The following is an 18,786-nucleotide window of genomic DNA, read 5'->3' on the forward strand; positions in this document are numbered from 1 at the left end:
TTTTTACTTTTTACTTTTGTGTATAAGTGCAGTGTCCCGTGAGAGGGTCACTGGGGATGTTAGGCCGCTGCTGGCTGAAGGGTGTCCTATAAAACTTAGAATAAAATATGAAAAAAATATGAAAAATAAAACTTTAATAAGTTGCCTATGGTTAGGACTTTGCTAATACAGTTGTCTGATTGATTTTATAGACTCTCAAGAATTCAGAAATGACAAAAAAAAAAACCTCCAATAAAAACAAGGATTAGTTTTTGTAAGCGTTGTGATGTCCACATGTTTTTATTGAAGAAAGGTGGCCAAAAATGAAACATTAAGTGGATATTTGAATGAAATGTTTGGTCAGTATTAAACAAGGATTTGATCGTCCTGTAAGTGTAACAGCAGTTATCAGGCCTTTTAGTGCCCTTTGCAGACATTTGTAATAACAGCCTATGTGTAGTGTATCTATGGAGGAGTAAATGGCACTATGAATATTAAAACAAGAATTTATGTAATGCTGTCTATGTCACCCCTGTAAAGTGAGGGGAACTAAACACTGACACACGGGTTCGTTACCATGGAGGGCAGAGACATGGGCATCAGAATACAAAACATTTATTAATTTCACTATAATCAGGTAAAACACAAGCTCAATGGGCTAAACAACTACAACTCAGTACACCACATACATGACATAACTAGAACGACTAAGGCTTAACTGTAGCAGGGTAGGCCATTTTTCATTATTATTCTCAGATTTCAGATTTATTCAGACGTTTAAAAATTTAACAAATGATTACATAAATCAACATGAAGTCTGAAATGGAATAGGCAGAAGCAAAAGCTTATTGCGCCTATCCCAGTGCATTTACAAAACATAATCAGTAAAGCTGCCAATGTCTTATACATGGAGAGAAAAAAAACCTTAATCATCAACATCCCCAGCATCCATTTACATCTTTTGCATCCATTCTCAATGTATTTTTTTTATAATTGATTTCTTCAAAAGAATTTTAAATTGAATTAAGGTTTTACAGTCTTTTAGCTCTTGGTCCAACTTACTCCACACATTAATCCCAACAAAAGAAACACAATGCTGCTTTGCACTCGTTCTCACATATGTTTTTTGAAACATTTCTTACTTTCGGAAATTATAAACACTATCTCGTTTTTGGAACAATCCCTGGATATGCACGGGTGACCTATTATGGCTTATATTATACATAAATTGTGCTGTTTTAAACTCGACCAAATCCTTCAGTTTCAGTGCTTTTAGTTTAATGAAGAGCTCATTTGTATGGGCCCTGTAATCCACTTTATTCACAATGCGGATAGCTCTTTTTTGAATGATACTTATTGGATTAAGATTGGTTTTATAAGTGTTTCCCCAAACTTCTAGGCCACAGGTCATGTACGGGAGAACCAGGGAACAGTATAATTTTTTTTTTTTTTTCATTTAAAAGTTCTTTAACTTTGGATATTATTGCAAGAGATTTACAAAACTTTGCCTTGATGTAGTTTATATGGGGCTTCCAGCTAAGCTTATTTTGTAAAAACACTCCAAGAAATTTTATTTCATTCACTCGTTCTATCTCAGTATCATTTATTCTTAAATTTATACCCACATCAATGGCACAATTTCCAAAAACTATAAATTTGGTTTTATTTAAATTGAGGGCTGACTTATTAGAATCAAACCACTTCTTTAACAATGATAATCTATCAATGCTTCTAAAATTTCACCAAAACTAAGCTTGCTGGTGTCATCAGCAAATAAAATAAGGTTTGATATTTTTGAAACTAAACAAAGATCGTTTATATACATAAGAAACAAAAACGGACCCAACACTGACCCCTGTGGCAACCCGCAGGTAATTGTCAGCAGCTGGGAATCATTGCCATTGTTGTGGACATAATGTGATCTTTTCTTTAGATAAGTCTGGAGCCAAGAAAAGGCCACTCCTCTAATCCCATATTTGTACAGTTTTTGAAGTAACAATTCATGATTTACTGTATCAAATGCTTTGGTTAGATCTAGGAACACACCGACAGCACATTGTTTATTGGCTATAGCATTTTATATTTTTTCTACAAGGTCCACTAATGCTAAGGTAGTGGTCCTATCATGTCTAAAACCATACTGCTGTTCACAAAGAATATTTTGCTTATCTACATAATTGATAATCTTTTATGGAATATCGTCTCCAGGATCTTGGGAAACTGTGAATTTTAACCTTTTTACTATGAATTTTTTTTTTTACTGATTTAAACACTTTTTTTATTATTGTAAAAACTGGTAGATGGTGAGATATATCAGTAATTCAAACTCCACTTATTATTTAACTTTCTAGACCATTAGTGAATATGTTGTCAATCAGAGTTGCACTGGATTTTGTTATTTGAGTTGGTCTTGTTATGGATGGATACAAGCATAAACTGTACATGGTATGAATCAATTCTGTAAAAGTGTTTTGTTTTTGAGGATTGAGCAGATCAATATTAAAATCCCCACAGACAAAGACCATTTTACTACTTATATCCTCATACAAATCAATCTTTATTTCCTGAAACTTTTCAATTCAAGACCCTTGGTTTTCGATACACACAGCTTATTATGGCATTTTTTGATTTTTCAATCTCAATTTCCACCGTGACACATTCCATGATGTTGTCAAGAATTAAACAATTACTACTGACCATTTTACTTCCCAACTTTGTGCATTTTTACTTTCTCAATTAAACTAATTCTGTATGATTTATTAGTGTTTTGAAAAATGGAGACATGGGTTATTTCCTCATAAGTCACCCTCTCCTTGTAATACCTGTGTCATACCCATGTCATTATACAGAGTTGTGTCCTGATATGACACAAAAACAAGAGTGCGCGCATGCACACACACACACACACACACACTCACACTCACACACGCACGCACGCACGCACGCGCACACACACACACACACACACATAGTGATCACAAACGGCGATCCACACGTTGTGCTCCAAACGCCACCACCAGGTACTAGAACTAGCCTCCCTGCTCAGAAGCCTAACACGAGAGAAAACAAGCCTGATTGGAGACATTTGGCATTCCTAAATTACCAATAATAAACAAGACTCAGATGAAAGTCAATTGTCACTTAAGGAAAAAAAAATACAAAAGCAGAGAGTTTATAAAAGTAAACTACAAAATAAGCAAAATCAAACACAGCAAGAAACAAATCAATAAAGAAACCATACAATAAACAAGACAAATCATACAATGGCACAACCAAACAAAACAATACACAAACAGTATAAAGAAACCACACAAACACACTTACAGAAAGCTGGTAATTCTAGGATGGGATGGCAGGCCGAAGCACACAGCCCAACACGTACAGTGTTATCAGCAGCACCATGTTCTGATAGGCTGTCGTTCTAAACACAGGGGAGGGAACTTACCCAGTCTGCCACACATGTAATGTACATTCATTGTTTATTTTGTATTTCATTATGTATTTTAACAATGTTATTCAATTATTATTAATTAACCAATCATTATTGCCATGTTGTTTTTATATCATGCATTTTATGGCATTTTAAAAGATTGTTCGCTTAGGTATCTTTATTTACCACAAAAAAATATTATCTGAATACTTCGTAAATTATTATTTGAAGCCATTGGAGGATCGAAGCAACAGTTATTTTGTAGTAACCATTGTTACAAGAACCTGTCAAAATCCAAAGTTTAACAGGATTATAAAAGTACCTTAAAGTGATGCACGGGCCTCATCTTGGGCTTTTTTCTTTTTCTCATCTTGGGGCCAGAAAGTTGTCATAAGTTGCAGACAGCCGTAGACATGAGGTGAGAGCGAGCGCAGATGCGGGAATGACGCTTCGCCTGTCTGTCTTCGCTGTAAAACACATTTTTTTGAATTATGTTTATATGTTCATGTTTACTTGCTTATTTACATATACGTATATGTTAACATACACATGACATGTTTTTTTCTTTTTTTTTTAGCAACTGGGATGGTGCCCCTAAACCAAGGATTAGATTTGTAAGGGTTGTGATGTCCATGTTTTTGTTGAAGGAATTATAAAGGCTAGAATTTCTATCCTAAAATGGTGGCCAAAATGTAAAGATTAAGTGGATATTTGAATTAAATATTTGGTCAATATTAAAAAAAAAGATTTGATCGTCCTGTTAACTGTCACTGGCCCATCGGTGGGACACTTGCGATTACATGTTTAAACAGTAATATCTTAGTCAGAACCTAAAGTAATCTTGACAAACTATATATCATTGGAAAGCTTAAAGACTGTAGTTTTGATATTTGTTGACTGATTTTTTAAATATTTTACAGAGCAACTGTAATTTATTAATATGCAAGAAGAGTACTCAGAGTCAGAGAGTGCGTTCTGAGCTTTACTTTGAAATAGTGATGCATAGATGAAATCATGGAAAAACAGTAAAAATCTTTATTAATTTTCATAGAGAGTTTTCAAAAGATAACATCCATTGTGTTTTTGGAGGGAAAAAAAAGTCTAAAAGTGTTTTGAATATATAGAAAAACAATAGATTATCCATTTTTGATGCATTGTGAACTATAACACAAGTCCAGGGTTCTCGTAGCGTGACTTTTATCTGTTTTTTGAGGTTAAATTGAAATCAAATACTGCCATACTGATACTTAATACTTCTGATTGCGATTTGTACTTCATAAGTATTGAGAAAAGAATGCAAAAACAGGTCACTCAAACCATTTATGGAAATGAAGGTGCCCTTAAATGGTCACTAATGGGGTTTGATGGTCATCTAGTGGACAAGCTTGGTACTACTCCCAAACAAAATTTCATTGAAAGCTCTTTTTTTTTTTTTTTTTGAGAAATCCACCTCAAATTTGGAACATCCCTCTGGAGTCTAAGGGTATTTTTTGGGCCTGGAGAAGTTTTGTCATGCCCTGACATTTGTCATCTTATAAATATCTAAATGGGTAAAGTCTAATCTCACTGTAATCAGCACAAACTGGGCTATAATAATTTGTGAAATCTATGTATGTACATTATTGTATTTTTGAGAAAGAAAAATATTATGCGTGGTTAGTGTAAAACTAAAAATGTTAAATCACTTGAATTGGGCAATAAAGCACATACAGAACAATGGTTCCCGTGACTTTTGAGAACTGGATCTTGAACCTGGTCTCACAGGATTCCGTGAAATGTCCACGGGCCCTTAACTCATAATCCATGAAGCCATCACGGAATTGCCCCAAATTCTGTGACGCGGCCACGGATATAACTCAATGACACTGACCTCCCGTGGTCCACACACGGATACCCGTTTCAATGACGGAGGACAGAACTCGCTCAACGGATGTGCTTTCTCATTTAGAAACGCAAGATTTGACATATTTGTTTCTAATGATGTTAACCTGACAGATATTGTAGTTATTGCATTGTCCTGTCATCATAAAAATTAAAAATTGTTTCAGTCAGCCTAACCAAAGTCCTGTGATGGCACCACGGACCTCAACAACCTGACCTCACTCATAGTATCCTCACCTAAATATGTGTTTAAAACGCCATCAAACTGGATTCTATGATGACAGGACAAGACAAAATGTCAAGTTAATTTCATGCCATTGCAACACAGTCGACATAAAGCTTTTAAGGTTCCGATCAAGCCAGCAACATTACACCATCCAGTGAGTGAGGTCAGGTTGTTGAGGTCCCTGGTGCCATCACGGGACTTTGGTTAGGCTAACTGAAACAAACTCGGAAGGTCAGTGTCATTGACTTGCATTGGAGTTATATCCTGTTAGACCCTGTAAAAGCAACTGATGCACGCTCTTAATCACTTAAACTGGTCCACCAATCTGATTGCGCGAGTGCTCCGTTACCTCTCTCTTCTGTAATCGCGTGCCGGATCCATTGCCCCGCTTTGTTCCGGTACCTCGCAATTTACAAATTAAGCACTGGTCCTTCCCCAAGGTTTTGTGCTCGGTCTAAAATAACCATAGCATTACTCTTATCGGCTGGCTTGATTACTATCTCCGTGTTGTGATATAATTCTTAAAGGCCTTTGCTTTCGCCCGGGTTCAAATTGGGGGTCACACCCATTGTAACTTTTTGAAGGCAAAATTGTCAGCTCTAATGATTTTGTCAATTTATTTAATCTTCAATCAGAGGGGTGAGTGAAGAGTACTTTGGTTCTTTGGTTTTTCGTGACTTCAAAAAATGTTTCTAGCTTGAGTCTGCTGTGGTATGCCTTGCATGTTGGCTAACAATTATTTTAAGACATTTTAAAATCTATATTCCCAGAGCCCACTGTAACGTCCCTTTGCATGTTGGCCCGCACCGTAAATATAAAAATATAACAAAATATGAATTTGGCCAGCCCGGCTACTAGCAATCATATTAAATAACCCGACAGAAATAAACAGTACTGCTACATAAACATACAGAACCAGGAAGGATGTCAAAATGGTTACAAGCAATAAATTGTGAGGATGACCAAGGGAAGTTGAGGAATCCCAAGACTAAGCATGTGTGCAGTCTGCATTTCATCACAGTAGGCTACGCTAACATTGTGTTCATTATTAACATTATCAAAACTGTGTAAGGTTGTTTCAGAAAGTGGCATGCATATATAATTATACTTATCATTCTAATGTTACCTTAAGCAAAAGTACACTCACCTAAAGGATTATTAGGAACACCTGTTCAATTTCTCATTAATGCAATTATCTAATCAACCAATCACATGGCAGTTGCTTCAATGTATTTAGGGGTGTGGTCCTGGTCAAGAGAATCTCCTGAACTCCAAACTGAATGTCAGAATGGGAAAGAAAGGTGATTTAAGCAATTTTGAGCGAGGCATGGTTGTTGGTGCCAGACGAGTCGGTCTGAGTATTTCACAATCTGCTCAGTTACTGGGATTTTCACGCACAACCATTTCTATGGTTTACAAAGAATGGTGTGAAAAGAGAAAAAACATCCAGTATGTGGCAGTCCTGTGGGTGAAAATGCCTTGTTGATGCTAGAGGTCAGAGGAGAATGGGCCGACTGATTCAAGCGGATAGAAGAGCAACTTTGACTGAAATAACCACTCGTTACAACCGAGGTGTGCTGCAAAGCATTTGTGAAGCCACGTCACACACAACCTTGAGGCGGATGGGCTACAACATAATTTCTATTGATTTATTTAAATGGGACCGTGCATATTCATGAACGTACAATCAAAGTTGAACGTAAATACGCCAGATTTAGCGCAATGCTAATTTCCATCCATAGTCCCAAACATAAACAAATACAAACCAAAAAAACAAACAGACAATATATACATCAACAAATATATATATATAGCTAAATCAACAATAAAAGTTCCTAAATCTTATTTTACTTATTATAATATTAATTTCAAAATGCATAAATGCCTGTACGTATACATCCCAAAGTGCTTATTATAAATATATAAATAAAACTACCTATCAAATTTGACCTGCATACTTAATGATTACATTTTTGATTATTATTCAGCCATCTTTTAAGATGTTTCTTAAATGAAACAAAAGTGGGGCTCTCTCTAATTATGGTTGGTATACTATTCCAATTTATGCAGCCTTTAATAAAGAGGACATTTTGTGCAAACGAAGATTTTCTAAATAGCACTTCACAATCACCCCGGGTAAATGATCTAGTCTTCATCTCGCTATTTCTCTTTATAATAAAATCACTCAGGGTTGGTGGGGCGATTCCATTAATAGATGTATAAATAAGACAGCTATTTTTAAAAATTTTAAGATTTTAGAAATTTAGTAGTTGATACTTCTCAAGAATTAGACAAAGGTGAAATGACTGTGAAGCAGAAGACCCAAGCGGGTACAACTCATATCCACTACAAATAGGAAAAAGAGGCTACAATTTGCACGAGCTCACCAAAATTGAATACTGGAAAAATGTTGCCTGGTCTAATGAGTCTCATCATGCCTTGTTACCACTGTGCAGGCTGCTGGTGGTGTAATGGTGTGTGGGATGTTTTCTTAGGCCCCTCCGTGCCAATTGGGCATTGTTTTAATGCCACAGCCTACCTGAGCATTGTTTCTGACCATGTCCATCCCTTTATGACCACCATGTACCCATCCTCTGATGGCTACTTCCAGCAGGATAATGCACCATGTCACAAAGCTTGAATCATTTCAAATCGGTTTCTTGAACATGACAATGAGTTCACTGAACTAAAATGGCCCCCACAGTCACCAGATCTCAACCCAATAGAGCATCTTAGGGATGTGGTGGAACGGGAGCTCCATGCCCTGGAAATTAGGAAATGTCATCAGAATGTGTGAAAATTCACATCCATCAGTCTAAACTGGCTTCAGAGATGACCACACTGTTCTCTGTGGGTTGAACAAGTCTGCGAAAACTAACGGGTTCTCACACAGTAGTAGACTACAGACTTGTAGTTACGTGTTTGGTACGTGTAGTAATTTAGCAAAAAAAAAAAAAAAAAACCCGCTAGGAATCATTTGAAACTCCTGTATAGACATAACACTATTGCTGATTAGAAAATTGTTGAAACTAAATGTTTATTTATTTATTTATTTAGAAGTCATCTTGTGTGTTTCGAGAGCTGGTTGATGGTTGAGCTAATGATGTAGATGTGTTGTGTTTACAGTATGTTTACTTTTAATACTTTTAATGTTTACTTTTACACTCTTAAAGTATTCATATATATATATATATATATATATATATATATATATATATATTATAGATTTTTTTTGTGTGTGTGTGTAATTCTGTACAAAAAAAAAAAAAAAGAAGCTGCACATTTGAGAGGAATTCACTGTCTATACCAGCAGCTATCAATATTATATGTTCATCATTTAGAAAGGAGAAATATATAAATAGACGGATAACTTGAATCATTGAAGGGGCTCATGTAGGGGTCCTGTGGTGTCTCCCTGTGGTCCTGCTAGGCAGTTTGACTTGGGCAACAGTAATATGAAAAGTTCTGCAATTTGCTTCTGTATATGTTTTTGAGAAGCTATAGCTATATTATTATTTATTTATTTATTTATTTATTTATTTATACACTGTGAATTGTGAAAATAAAAAAATACAAATTTAGGACTTTAGTTTTAATTAGTTTGTATTTATTTATAGTTGGGCCTGTGAGTAAGGATCCTCGCCGTCTGTGGAGGGTCAGAGAGCTCTCGGATTTCATCAAAAATATCTTTATTTGTGTTCTGAAGATGAAGGAAGGTTTTACAGGTTTGAGAATGATTAATGAATGACATAACTCTCTAATAATGTAGAGGCGAACTCGTACTCTCACCTGATGGAGGGAGTGGTGAAGATCATCCCGTTCGATCAGTGCTCGTCTCCAGACGTCTACGGGTCAGAGGTCAGGTCAGGGATGCTGTGTGCAGGAAGTGAGCTCTGTGTGGACGCCTGTCAGGTCAGACCACACACACCTTTCGTCATGCTATGTTATTTATTATGTTTATTGGATTGCAGATTTAGATTTAATGTAACATAAGTCGAATAATGTTTCTGGACCTTGATCGTGATAGTAATATGTAATAATAATGTAGTAATGAGGAATGTCTTTTTTCAAGAAATACCTTAATATCACTATTACTGCTTGTAATGATATACACCCTTTGTACTCATCGGGAAGAAGGAGGCGGGAACCGGCGCACAATCAAAACCACTTTAATATCCAAAAATAAACACAAAACAGAGAGGGGAGAGAGGAAAAAAAAAAAAAATCCGGTTCCCAGACGCACTGCTGCTCGGCCCTCCACCAGCTGGGTGATCTCCTCCGCGGTGCCTGGCGGTGGCACTGGACGGCCCTCGGCGGACGGCACGACACTCCTCCGCCGCCCGATTGACGGCGACGGCTCCTCCGGTTTTGGGCAGCCGGCAGGAGTCCCCCGTTCCCTGCCCCTCCGGATTCCTTCGCGGAGGCGGCAGGCTCCGGCCCCCTGGCGAACGGCGCAGACTCCTCCGCTCTCTCACGGACGGCAGCCGCCCCTCCATATCGTGGGCGGCCAGCAGCGAGCTCGCCCGTCCCCGGCAACTCGCTCCAGCCCACCGCCTCGAGCGTCCCTGGCGGCACATACCTCGCCAGCTCGAGGGCACCGCGGATTCACCACAGCGGCGAGGGATCTTCAGCAGCACGTCCCTCCTTCTCCCGGGTTTCGGCACCACTGTAACGATATACACCCTTTGTACTCATCGGGAAGAAGGAGGCGGGAACCGGCGCACAATCAAAACCACTTTAATATCCAAAAATAAACACAAAACAGCGCGTCAGCCCCTCACGGCGACTGACGCGCACAAATAAAAACCAAAACATAAAATAATGTCCCAGGCCTGGTCCTCTCTCGTCCTTCACGGTCGTCGCTCCAGTTTTATATCCTTCCATCTCCTACGTGGGACTCAAAACCGGCGGTGGGGCGCAGGTGTAGCTCATCTCCAATCACTACACCTGGCCTCACTCCTCGTTCCCACGCCTCTCGGCCCCGCCCCACTCGCCACACTGCTGTATTAATAATAATAATAATAATATATATAATGTAATTCTTATTGTTTTAGGCTAATATTAATATAATTATTACTAATATATGCATTCATATACAATATTCAGTAAATGCTCTAATACCCATGGAAGCATGTTTCTGCCACTTAATAAAGCATAAAAAGGGAAACTGCAACATTTTTCATATTCTGTTATTCTGACATTAGAACTCACAATTGATAGATTATATCTTGCAATTATGCAATATATATATATATAAAAATGTATTTTTTCCTCTGTGGCAGAAACATGCTTCCATCCACGTGAGTATTACTGTAGAATAAGTGAGGTGTTTGTTGTGTCAGATGTGTTGATGTGTGTGTGATGTGTTCAGGGTGACTCGGGCGGTCCGTTAGCGTGCGAGTGTGACGGCGTGAGCTTCCTCTACGGGATCATCAGCTGGGGAGACGGATGCGGACGCTCGGGGAAGCCCGGCGTTTACACCCTCGTGCCCAAATATTCAGACTGGATCAACAGCGTCATCAAAACATCCAGAAAAACCTCCCCAAAAACTTCAGCCAATAGAAAGACGATAAACATCTGTATCGGGAGTCAATGCAGGAGATAAAACAACTGTGACTTTACTGTTAATGTGTTCATGACGTCACACTGACGGACGTGTGTTTTACTGCCAGCCTGTCGTATTTATATTAACAAGCAATATGGGGACATGTACACTGGAGTGGAAAGTGTTTGCTATTATTATTATTATTATTATTATTATTATTATTATTATGTATTTTTGCGTATCGATACATCTTGATTGCTGTGAAATAAATGTCTTTAATCTGCATTAAAATATAAAAATAGTTTTTTTACAGTGTTTGAGTGAATATTGGAAAAGTCATGATTTACATATAAAGCCGTCAAAGTGAATAAACAGATGCAGGTTTGATGCGACAGTTTGCTGTTAAATCCTAGTTTAACACCATCATTTGAACAGTATATTAGTCAACTATTATAACCTTTAATTAACTTTAATTGACATTTGAATGGACAAGTAATGCATAACTAATATGTATTATTATCTATCATATTTAAAAACATCACTAAAATTTCTGACATTATAATTATCATTGTTCTGGGCTGCCTTTTCCAAAAACATACATGCTCTCTCATTATAGGCTCCTCTTGGGAAACACAGCTGTGTTTAAATGCACATCAGAATGAGTGAAGGCTCTCTGTAATTGATTGATTCTGCCTTAGATGAGCAGGAAAATCCCTTTCACACAATTATTTGCTAACGTAGGTTATTCGTTCAATTTAATGCATGTTGTAGGCATTATTTTTTGTTTAATAAACAAAATCACTGGAATATAAAAACACCTAGTATCAATATTTTTTATTTGACTATCCATACTTTCGATACTGCATCAGTATCGATATATCAATACTTCAGGATCGATTCGTCCATTCCTCCTGGAAACATTATAATACAAGTTTAACACATGTACAGTCTTTAGTCTGAACTTAAAGGAATAGTTCACCACAAAATAAAACTTTGTCATCATTTACTCTCCGTCAAGTTGTTCCTAACCTTTGTGAGTTTCTTTCTTCTGTTGAGCACAAAATAATATATTTGGAAGAATGTTGGTAACCGTTGACGGTAGCCATTGACTTCCATAGAGGGAGCAAAGTACTGTGGACGTCAGTGTCTACCATCAACTGTTTGGTAACATTCTCCAAATCATCTTCTTTCATAAATGATGACAGATTTTTAATTTTGGGGTGAACTATTTCAGTAATTTATGATATACAACAAAGTCTTAAAACACAAACAAAAATAATTTTACATTAGCAAAATAAGTAAAAGTGACAACGACAATAGAAATAGCAAAGTGAACCAGCAGAACATGAAGTGTAATGCTACTGTGCTGCATTCTGGGAATCTGAGTGCATTATGTGAATGCTATATCTGGAAAAATACAAGAGTTTTTGTGAAACACAGACAGTCGTTATGATGCTGCATCATAAGCCCCTTTCACACTGCACGTCGGACCCGCAATATTTCTGGAACATTGCCGGGTCGTCTTCTGTGTGAAAGCAACCACGTCCCGGGACTGATTACCGAATTGATCCCGGGTTGGGGACCTAGTAACGTTGCGGGGTTCGACCCAGGACGAGCGCTGTGTGAACAAAAACCAGATCTAATTCCGTATCGAAGTGATGACGCACGTTATCGCGCGGCTGTTTTGAAGGAAGATCAACGTTCGCAACAAAAACACATGTGCAAACTGTAATGAAGCAGAGATCAGTTAGTTCCTCACTTTCCGCGCTGACGCCGAGATCGTTTGCTTGCTTCAGTTAAAGTATAACGTGCCTAGTGTTGTCGACTCGTACATTACACATCACGCGCTGATGTCACGTGTCGTTACTATGGAGCCAGAAGAGTCTCAATAAAGATAAATGCACACACTACAGTCACATATGCACACATTGGATTCATACATGCACACACATAATTCATAAATACACACACAGGATACACAAATGCACACAAAATTCACAAATGCACACACAAAATTTAAAAAGCACAGAAGATTCACAAATGCATACAAAATTCAGAAATGCACACAAAATTCAGAAATACACACACAATTCAGAAATGCAAACAACATTTACAAATGCACTCAAGATTCACAAATGCACAGGACAAGATTCAAAAATGTATTTCTGATGCACACACACATATATCTTGATTTACAAACTGCTTGCGGTCTGTGAACTTCACTGCATTTGTGTGTGAATTTTGAGACTCCCTTGACTTGGCTCGACACACAAATGCCTTTTTTTAAACAGGGAATGATCTGCAACCAATCAGGTATCTCCCTTGTTTTAGCCAATCACAAGAATGCACCCCACGTGGGGGATTGTTTACTTATAAGCCAATCAGCGAACGACTCACTTTCCTCACGCAGCGAACGAATCACTTTCCTCAGCGAACGACTCACTTACCTCACACAGCCGGCGACTCACTTTGCGCAGCCAGCGACCCACTTTGCGCAGCGAACGACTCACTATCCTCATGAGTCACGCAGCGAACGACTCACTTTCCTCACCCAGCGAGCGACTCACTTTCCTCAGCGAACGATTCACTTTCCTCACGAGTCACGCAGCGAACGACTCACTTTCCTCACCCAGCGAGCGACTCACTTTCCTCAGCGAACGATTCACTTTCCTCAAGCAGCGAAGTTGAGCGAATGATTCACTTTCCTCACGCAGCGATCAACTCACTTTCCTAAGCGAACGACAGCCGGAGACCCACTTTTCGCAGCCAGAGAGCCACTTTCCTCTCGCAGCGGACCACTGACTCTCTCTTCATGTAGGGACTGAATATTATAATTAAAGTGACTTCTATATTGCATCCAAAAGAATATTTAGATATATTTAAATATTCAAAAAGGTTTAAACATTTTTTTTTTTTACTTTCATTAAAATATTTCAATAAAATGAAATAATTGCCTATTGCAAATTTATGAATCCATGGTTAACTTTTTTTCTGCAGTCACTGGGCTATATGTATTGAGACATTTTTAAATTTATATTTAGTAAAAAAATAATAAAAAATAAACCTGAATTTTAATCTAAACATCTGTATTTTCATACAATTTAATACAATTGCTGTGTGAACACGTTCATGTGATGGGCTTATGAGTAAACAATCCCCCCCACATGGGGTGCATTCTTGTGATTGGCTAAAAGAAGGGAGACATCTGATTGGTTGCTGATCATTCCCTGTTTAAAAAAAAGCATTTGTGTGTCGAGCCAAGTCAGGGGAGTCTCAAAATTCACACACAAATGCAGTGAAGTTCACAGACCGCAAGCAGTTTGTGAATCAAGATATATGTGTGTGTGCATCAGAAATACATTTCTGAATCTTGTCCTGTGCATTTGTGAATCTTGTCCTGTGCATTTGTGAATCTTGAGTGCATTTGTAAATGTTGTTTGCATTTCTGAATTGTGTGTGTATTTCTGATTTTTGTGTGCATTTCTGAATTTTGTATGCATTTGTGAATCTTCTGTGCTTTTTAAATTTTGTGTGTGCATTTGTGAATTTTGTGCGCATTTGTGCATCTTGTGAGTGTATTTATGAATCATGTGTGTGCATCTATGAATCCTGTGTGTGCATATGTGAATGTAGTGTGTGCATTTATCTTTATTGAGACTCTTCTGGCTCCATACGTTACGGGATCTTCAAGGGTTGTGTGTGAAAGCACGCACATATACCGGGTCATTACTGGCAGTGTGAAAGTGCAAAATCTAGCGACCAGGGAACAATTGCAGGAACACGTTACCCCTGTATTTACCGTAATTGCAGTGTGAAAGGGGCTATAGACACTTCTGGATCACTGTGAGATCATTGTGGACTGTTGTAATTAAATAGATTTAGGAAATATAACCATGATGTATGATATTTGATATTTCAAGCTAGCAAACAACATTCTCTGAACTTTCCGTCAAGGTTCGCTAAAAGTAAACAGCAATTGTTTTTCCATTAATATTATGTGTTATCTGGTTTTTGTACTGTTCTTAAAACATTAGCACAAAAATGTGCATTATATCATTCACGAAACATTTCTGAAATGACATTCATCTAAGAAGTTTTATTTTGGAACATTCTGAAAATATAAAAAAATAACTGATGGAGTGTTCCTTTAACATTTGCATGACAAAAACTGTGTTTTTGAAACATTTAAATAAACTAAATATTTTGAACATTCATGAATAGAACATTCAAAAGTATAATTTTCAGAACATAAAAAAGTAAGAATTACATGTATCCTATTTGGAGAAATATACTGTATAAGAAAGATAAAACACTATGAAAGTTATTTTTCATGGAACACTTTGGATGATGAAGGATGACGCTTGTTTCTTCATGATGTGTAGGCTATATAATGTAGGAAACAGGTTTGTGTTTGAGGGAGGAACTGTGGTTACTGTGAGTATGCCAATAAAACAAGGAAAGATTTTTGATACAAAGCAATATCAAGGAGAGAAGTTTTGCTAGTTATGGTGATACAGTCGGCTTCTTCTGTTAGATGCCAGGAGCCAGACTGTGAGTTGCTTAATGACATGTAAAGTTTGTTAAAGCTTTGGCAGCTAAAAGCTTCTGAGACTTTAAAGCTGAAAAAAAAGGTAACAACCTAGCAACATTTTTTAATATGAATTTGTTGTTTTTAAAACATTGAATATTTCACTGTGTATCCTCCTCTGAAACCCTCCACCTCCCCCAGCTCCACCTGTCTAGACCGAAACATGCTAAAACTTTTCCAAGAGTTTATGACTGAAATATGGTCAATTACTATTATACTAGCATTCCTTGTATTGCTCGGCAGTTGTTATAAGCATAGGTAAATAAATGTAGAGCCAGATTTCAGAAATGCTCGCTTTGCTCAGTTTGTGGAGTACAATGATTTATTATGCTCTGAATTGTTGTATTGGTTTGTGATGACAGAATTCAGAACAGCTGATTTGTTTACTTGATTAAATGTGGTTGTGTGTGTGTGTGTGTGTGTGTGGTCACAGCTGACAGTGTGTGTGTGGTTGTTTAGTCTCAGCTGGTTTTGGGTGGTCTTGTTTGTAGAGTGACGGATGTCTTTGCTCAGTGACCTCCACCTCATCAAACTTCATCAGATTCCTAGAAGGAGCAAGTCAGATATCAATCACATCCTTCTAGAAACTGACACAATACCAGCTGGAAGCACAGCATGACATCCATTCAGAGAATGTTCATCAGTTATTTGAATAATTTAGAAAAAGCATAGAATAATATAAGACTAAAATTATGTAACAAAACTAAAATGTAAAAACTATGTTTTAAAAAAAACTAATAAAAATAACAAAACTAATCAATCAATCAATCAATTGTTTACAGAATGATACATAATAAAATAGTCTAATTCAAAATATAAACAAAAAATCTAATATTATATCAGTGATGCTAAAATATGATTGATGACAAAACAGATCAAAATGTAATTGTGTCTCCTGAGTCAGTTTTATGTTACAGATTTTTTAAAGTAATAGTTTACACAAAAATAGAGAATCTGTCCTTATTTATTAACTCTTACAGTATTGTTCAAAATAATAGCAGTACAATGTGACTAACCAGAATAATCAAGGTTTTTAGTATATTTTTTATTGCTACGTGGCAAACAAGTTACCAGTAGGTTCAGTAGATTGTCAGAAAACAAACAAGACCCAGCATTCATGATATGCACGCTCTTAAGGCTGTGCAATTGGGCAATTAGTTGAATTAGTTGAAAGGGGTGTGTTCAAAAAAAATAGCAGTGTCTACCTTTGACTGTACAAACTCAAAACTATTTTGTACAAACATTTTTTTTTTCTGGGATTTAGCAATCCTGTGAATCACTAAACTAATATTTAGTTGTACGACCACAGTTTTTTAAAACTGTTTGACATCTGTGTGGCATGTAGTCAACCAACTTGTGGCACCTCTCAGCTGTTATTCCACTCCATGATTCTTTAACAACATTCCACAATTCATTCACATTTCTTGGTTTTGCTTCAGAAACAGCATTTTTGATATCACCCCACAAGTTCTCAATTGGATTAAGGTCTGGAGATTGGGCTGGCCACTCCATAACATTAATTTTGTTGGTCTGGAACCAAGCCTTTGCCCGTTTACTAGTGTGTTTTGGGTCATTGTCTTGTTGAAACAACCATTTCAAGGGCATGTCCTCTTCAGCATAGGGCAACATGACCTCTTCAAGTATTTTAACATATGCAAACTGATCCATGATCCCTGGTATGCGATAAATAGGCCCAACACCATAGTAGGAGAAACATGCCCATATCATGATGCTTGCACCTCCATGCTTCACTGTCTTCACTGTGTACTGTGGCTTGAATTCAGAGTTTGGGGGTCGTCTCACAAACTGCCTGTGGCCCTTGGACCCAAAAAGAACAATTTTACTCTCATCAGTCCACAAAATGTTCCTCCATTTCTCTTTAGGCCAGTTGATGTGTTCTTTGGCAAATTGTAACCTCTTCTGCACATGCCTTTTTTTTAACAGAGGGACTTTGCGGGGGATTCTTGAAAATAGATTAGCTTCACACAGACGTCTTCTAACTGTCACAGTACTTACAGGTAACTCCAGACTGTCTTTGATCATCCTGGAGGTGATCATTGGCTGAGCCTTTGCCATTCTGGTTATTCTTCTATCCATTTTGATGGTTGTCTTCCGTTTTCTTCCACGTCTCTCTGGTTTTGCTCTCCATTTTAAGGCATTGGAGATCATTTTAGCTGAACAGCCTATCATTTTTTGCACCTCTTTATAGGTTTTCCCCTCTCTAATCAACTTTTTAATCAAAGTACGCTGTTCTTCTGAACAATGTCTTGAACGACCCATTTTCCTCAGCTTTCAAATGCATGTTCAACAAGTGTTGGCTTCATCCTTAAATAGGGGCCACCTGATTCACACCTGTTTCTTCACAAAATTGATGACCTCAGTGATTGAATGCCACACTGCTATTTTTTTGAACACACCCCTTTCAACTAATTCAACTAATTGCCCAATTGCACAGCCTTAAGAGCGTGCATATCATGAATGCTGGGTCTCATTTGTTTTCTGAGAATCTACTGAACCTACTGGTAACTTGTTTGCCACGTAGCAATAAAAAAATATACGAAAAACCTTGATTATTCTGGTTAGTCACATTGTACTGCTATTATTTTGAACAATACTGTATATATTTGTGAGTCGTATTTAGTGTCATTTGTACACTGATAAACTACATTTGTCAAAGTTTCAATCAAGATAAGTTTTGGGCAAGAGCAGGCAGCGTTCAGGCTGTGTGTTTTCCCTGCCAGCAAAAAAAAAAAAAAAAAAGGGTAGTGACACACGCAGTTTGTGTGTTGTCCGCTTGAGAGTGAAGCACGCAGTATCAGCTTTCTCTGAGGAGACTGATGTGGAAGGCGATGATGAGCTCGCCAGTTGCACAAGCATCAGTTACACAAGTAATATTATAATAAGCATCATTAATGAGGAGGGGTGCTCGTGCAGTCGGCTGATTGTGCTTTTCTCGCTGTTGAGGCACGGCAGCACCAGCGATCGCAGGAATCAAATATGATCTGGCGAACGGATTTGAGACGGCTCGTCCTATCTCCACCCGTGTTCACTAGTTCTAGAGCATGTTCTTGAGGCTTGAAAGCCAGCGCTGCGGTTTCTTTGCCCTCTGAGCTTGCTGCAGCATTCATCTTTCTCTG

At 37.7% G+C, this 18,786-nt stretch overlaps 3 protein-coding genes across 4 annotated transcripts in view; 2 read left to right on the forward strand and 1 right to left on the reverse strand.

Annotated features, from left to right (window-relative positions):
- The window catches only part of LOC127961544 (hepatocyte growth factor activator), a 118,823-nt gene extending 107,455 nt beyond the window's left edge, over window positions 1–11,368 (forward strand). For both annotated transcript variants that reach the window (XM_052560724.1, XM_052560723.1), the window contains exons 13-14: window positions 9,286–9,428; window positions 10,888–11,368. In XM_052560724.1, coding sequence (XP_052416684.1) covers window positions 9,286–9,428; window positions 10,888–11,121 — 377 coding nt within the window. In that variant the 3' untranslated portion in view covers window positions 11,122–11,368. The remainder of the gene's footprint in view (window positions 1–9,285; window positions 9,429–10,887) is intronic.
- Window positions 1–18,786, forward strand: part of LOC127961543 (mucin-5AC-like) — a 609,977-nt gene that overhangs the window by 80,792 nt on the left and 510,399 nt on the right. The gene's annotated exons all lie outside the window — the stretch shown is intronic.
- Window positions 1–18,786, reverse strand: part of LOC127961550 (uncharacterized) — a 301,565-nt gene that overhangs the window by 27,862 nt on the left and 254,917 nt on the right. The gene's annotated exons all lie outside the window — the stretch shown is intronic.

Source organism: Carassius gibelio, chromosome B7 (genome assembly GCF_023724105.1).
Source record: "Carassius gibelio isolate Cgi1373 ecotype wild population from Czech Republic chromosome B7, carGib1.2-hapl.c, whole genome shotgun sequence".
Lineage (NCBI taxonomy): Eukaryota > Metazoa > Chordata > Actinopteri > Cypriniformes > Cyprinidae > Carassius > Carassius gibelio.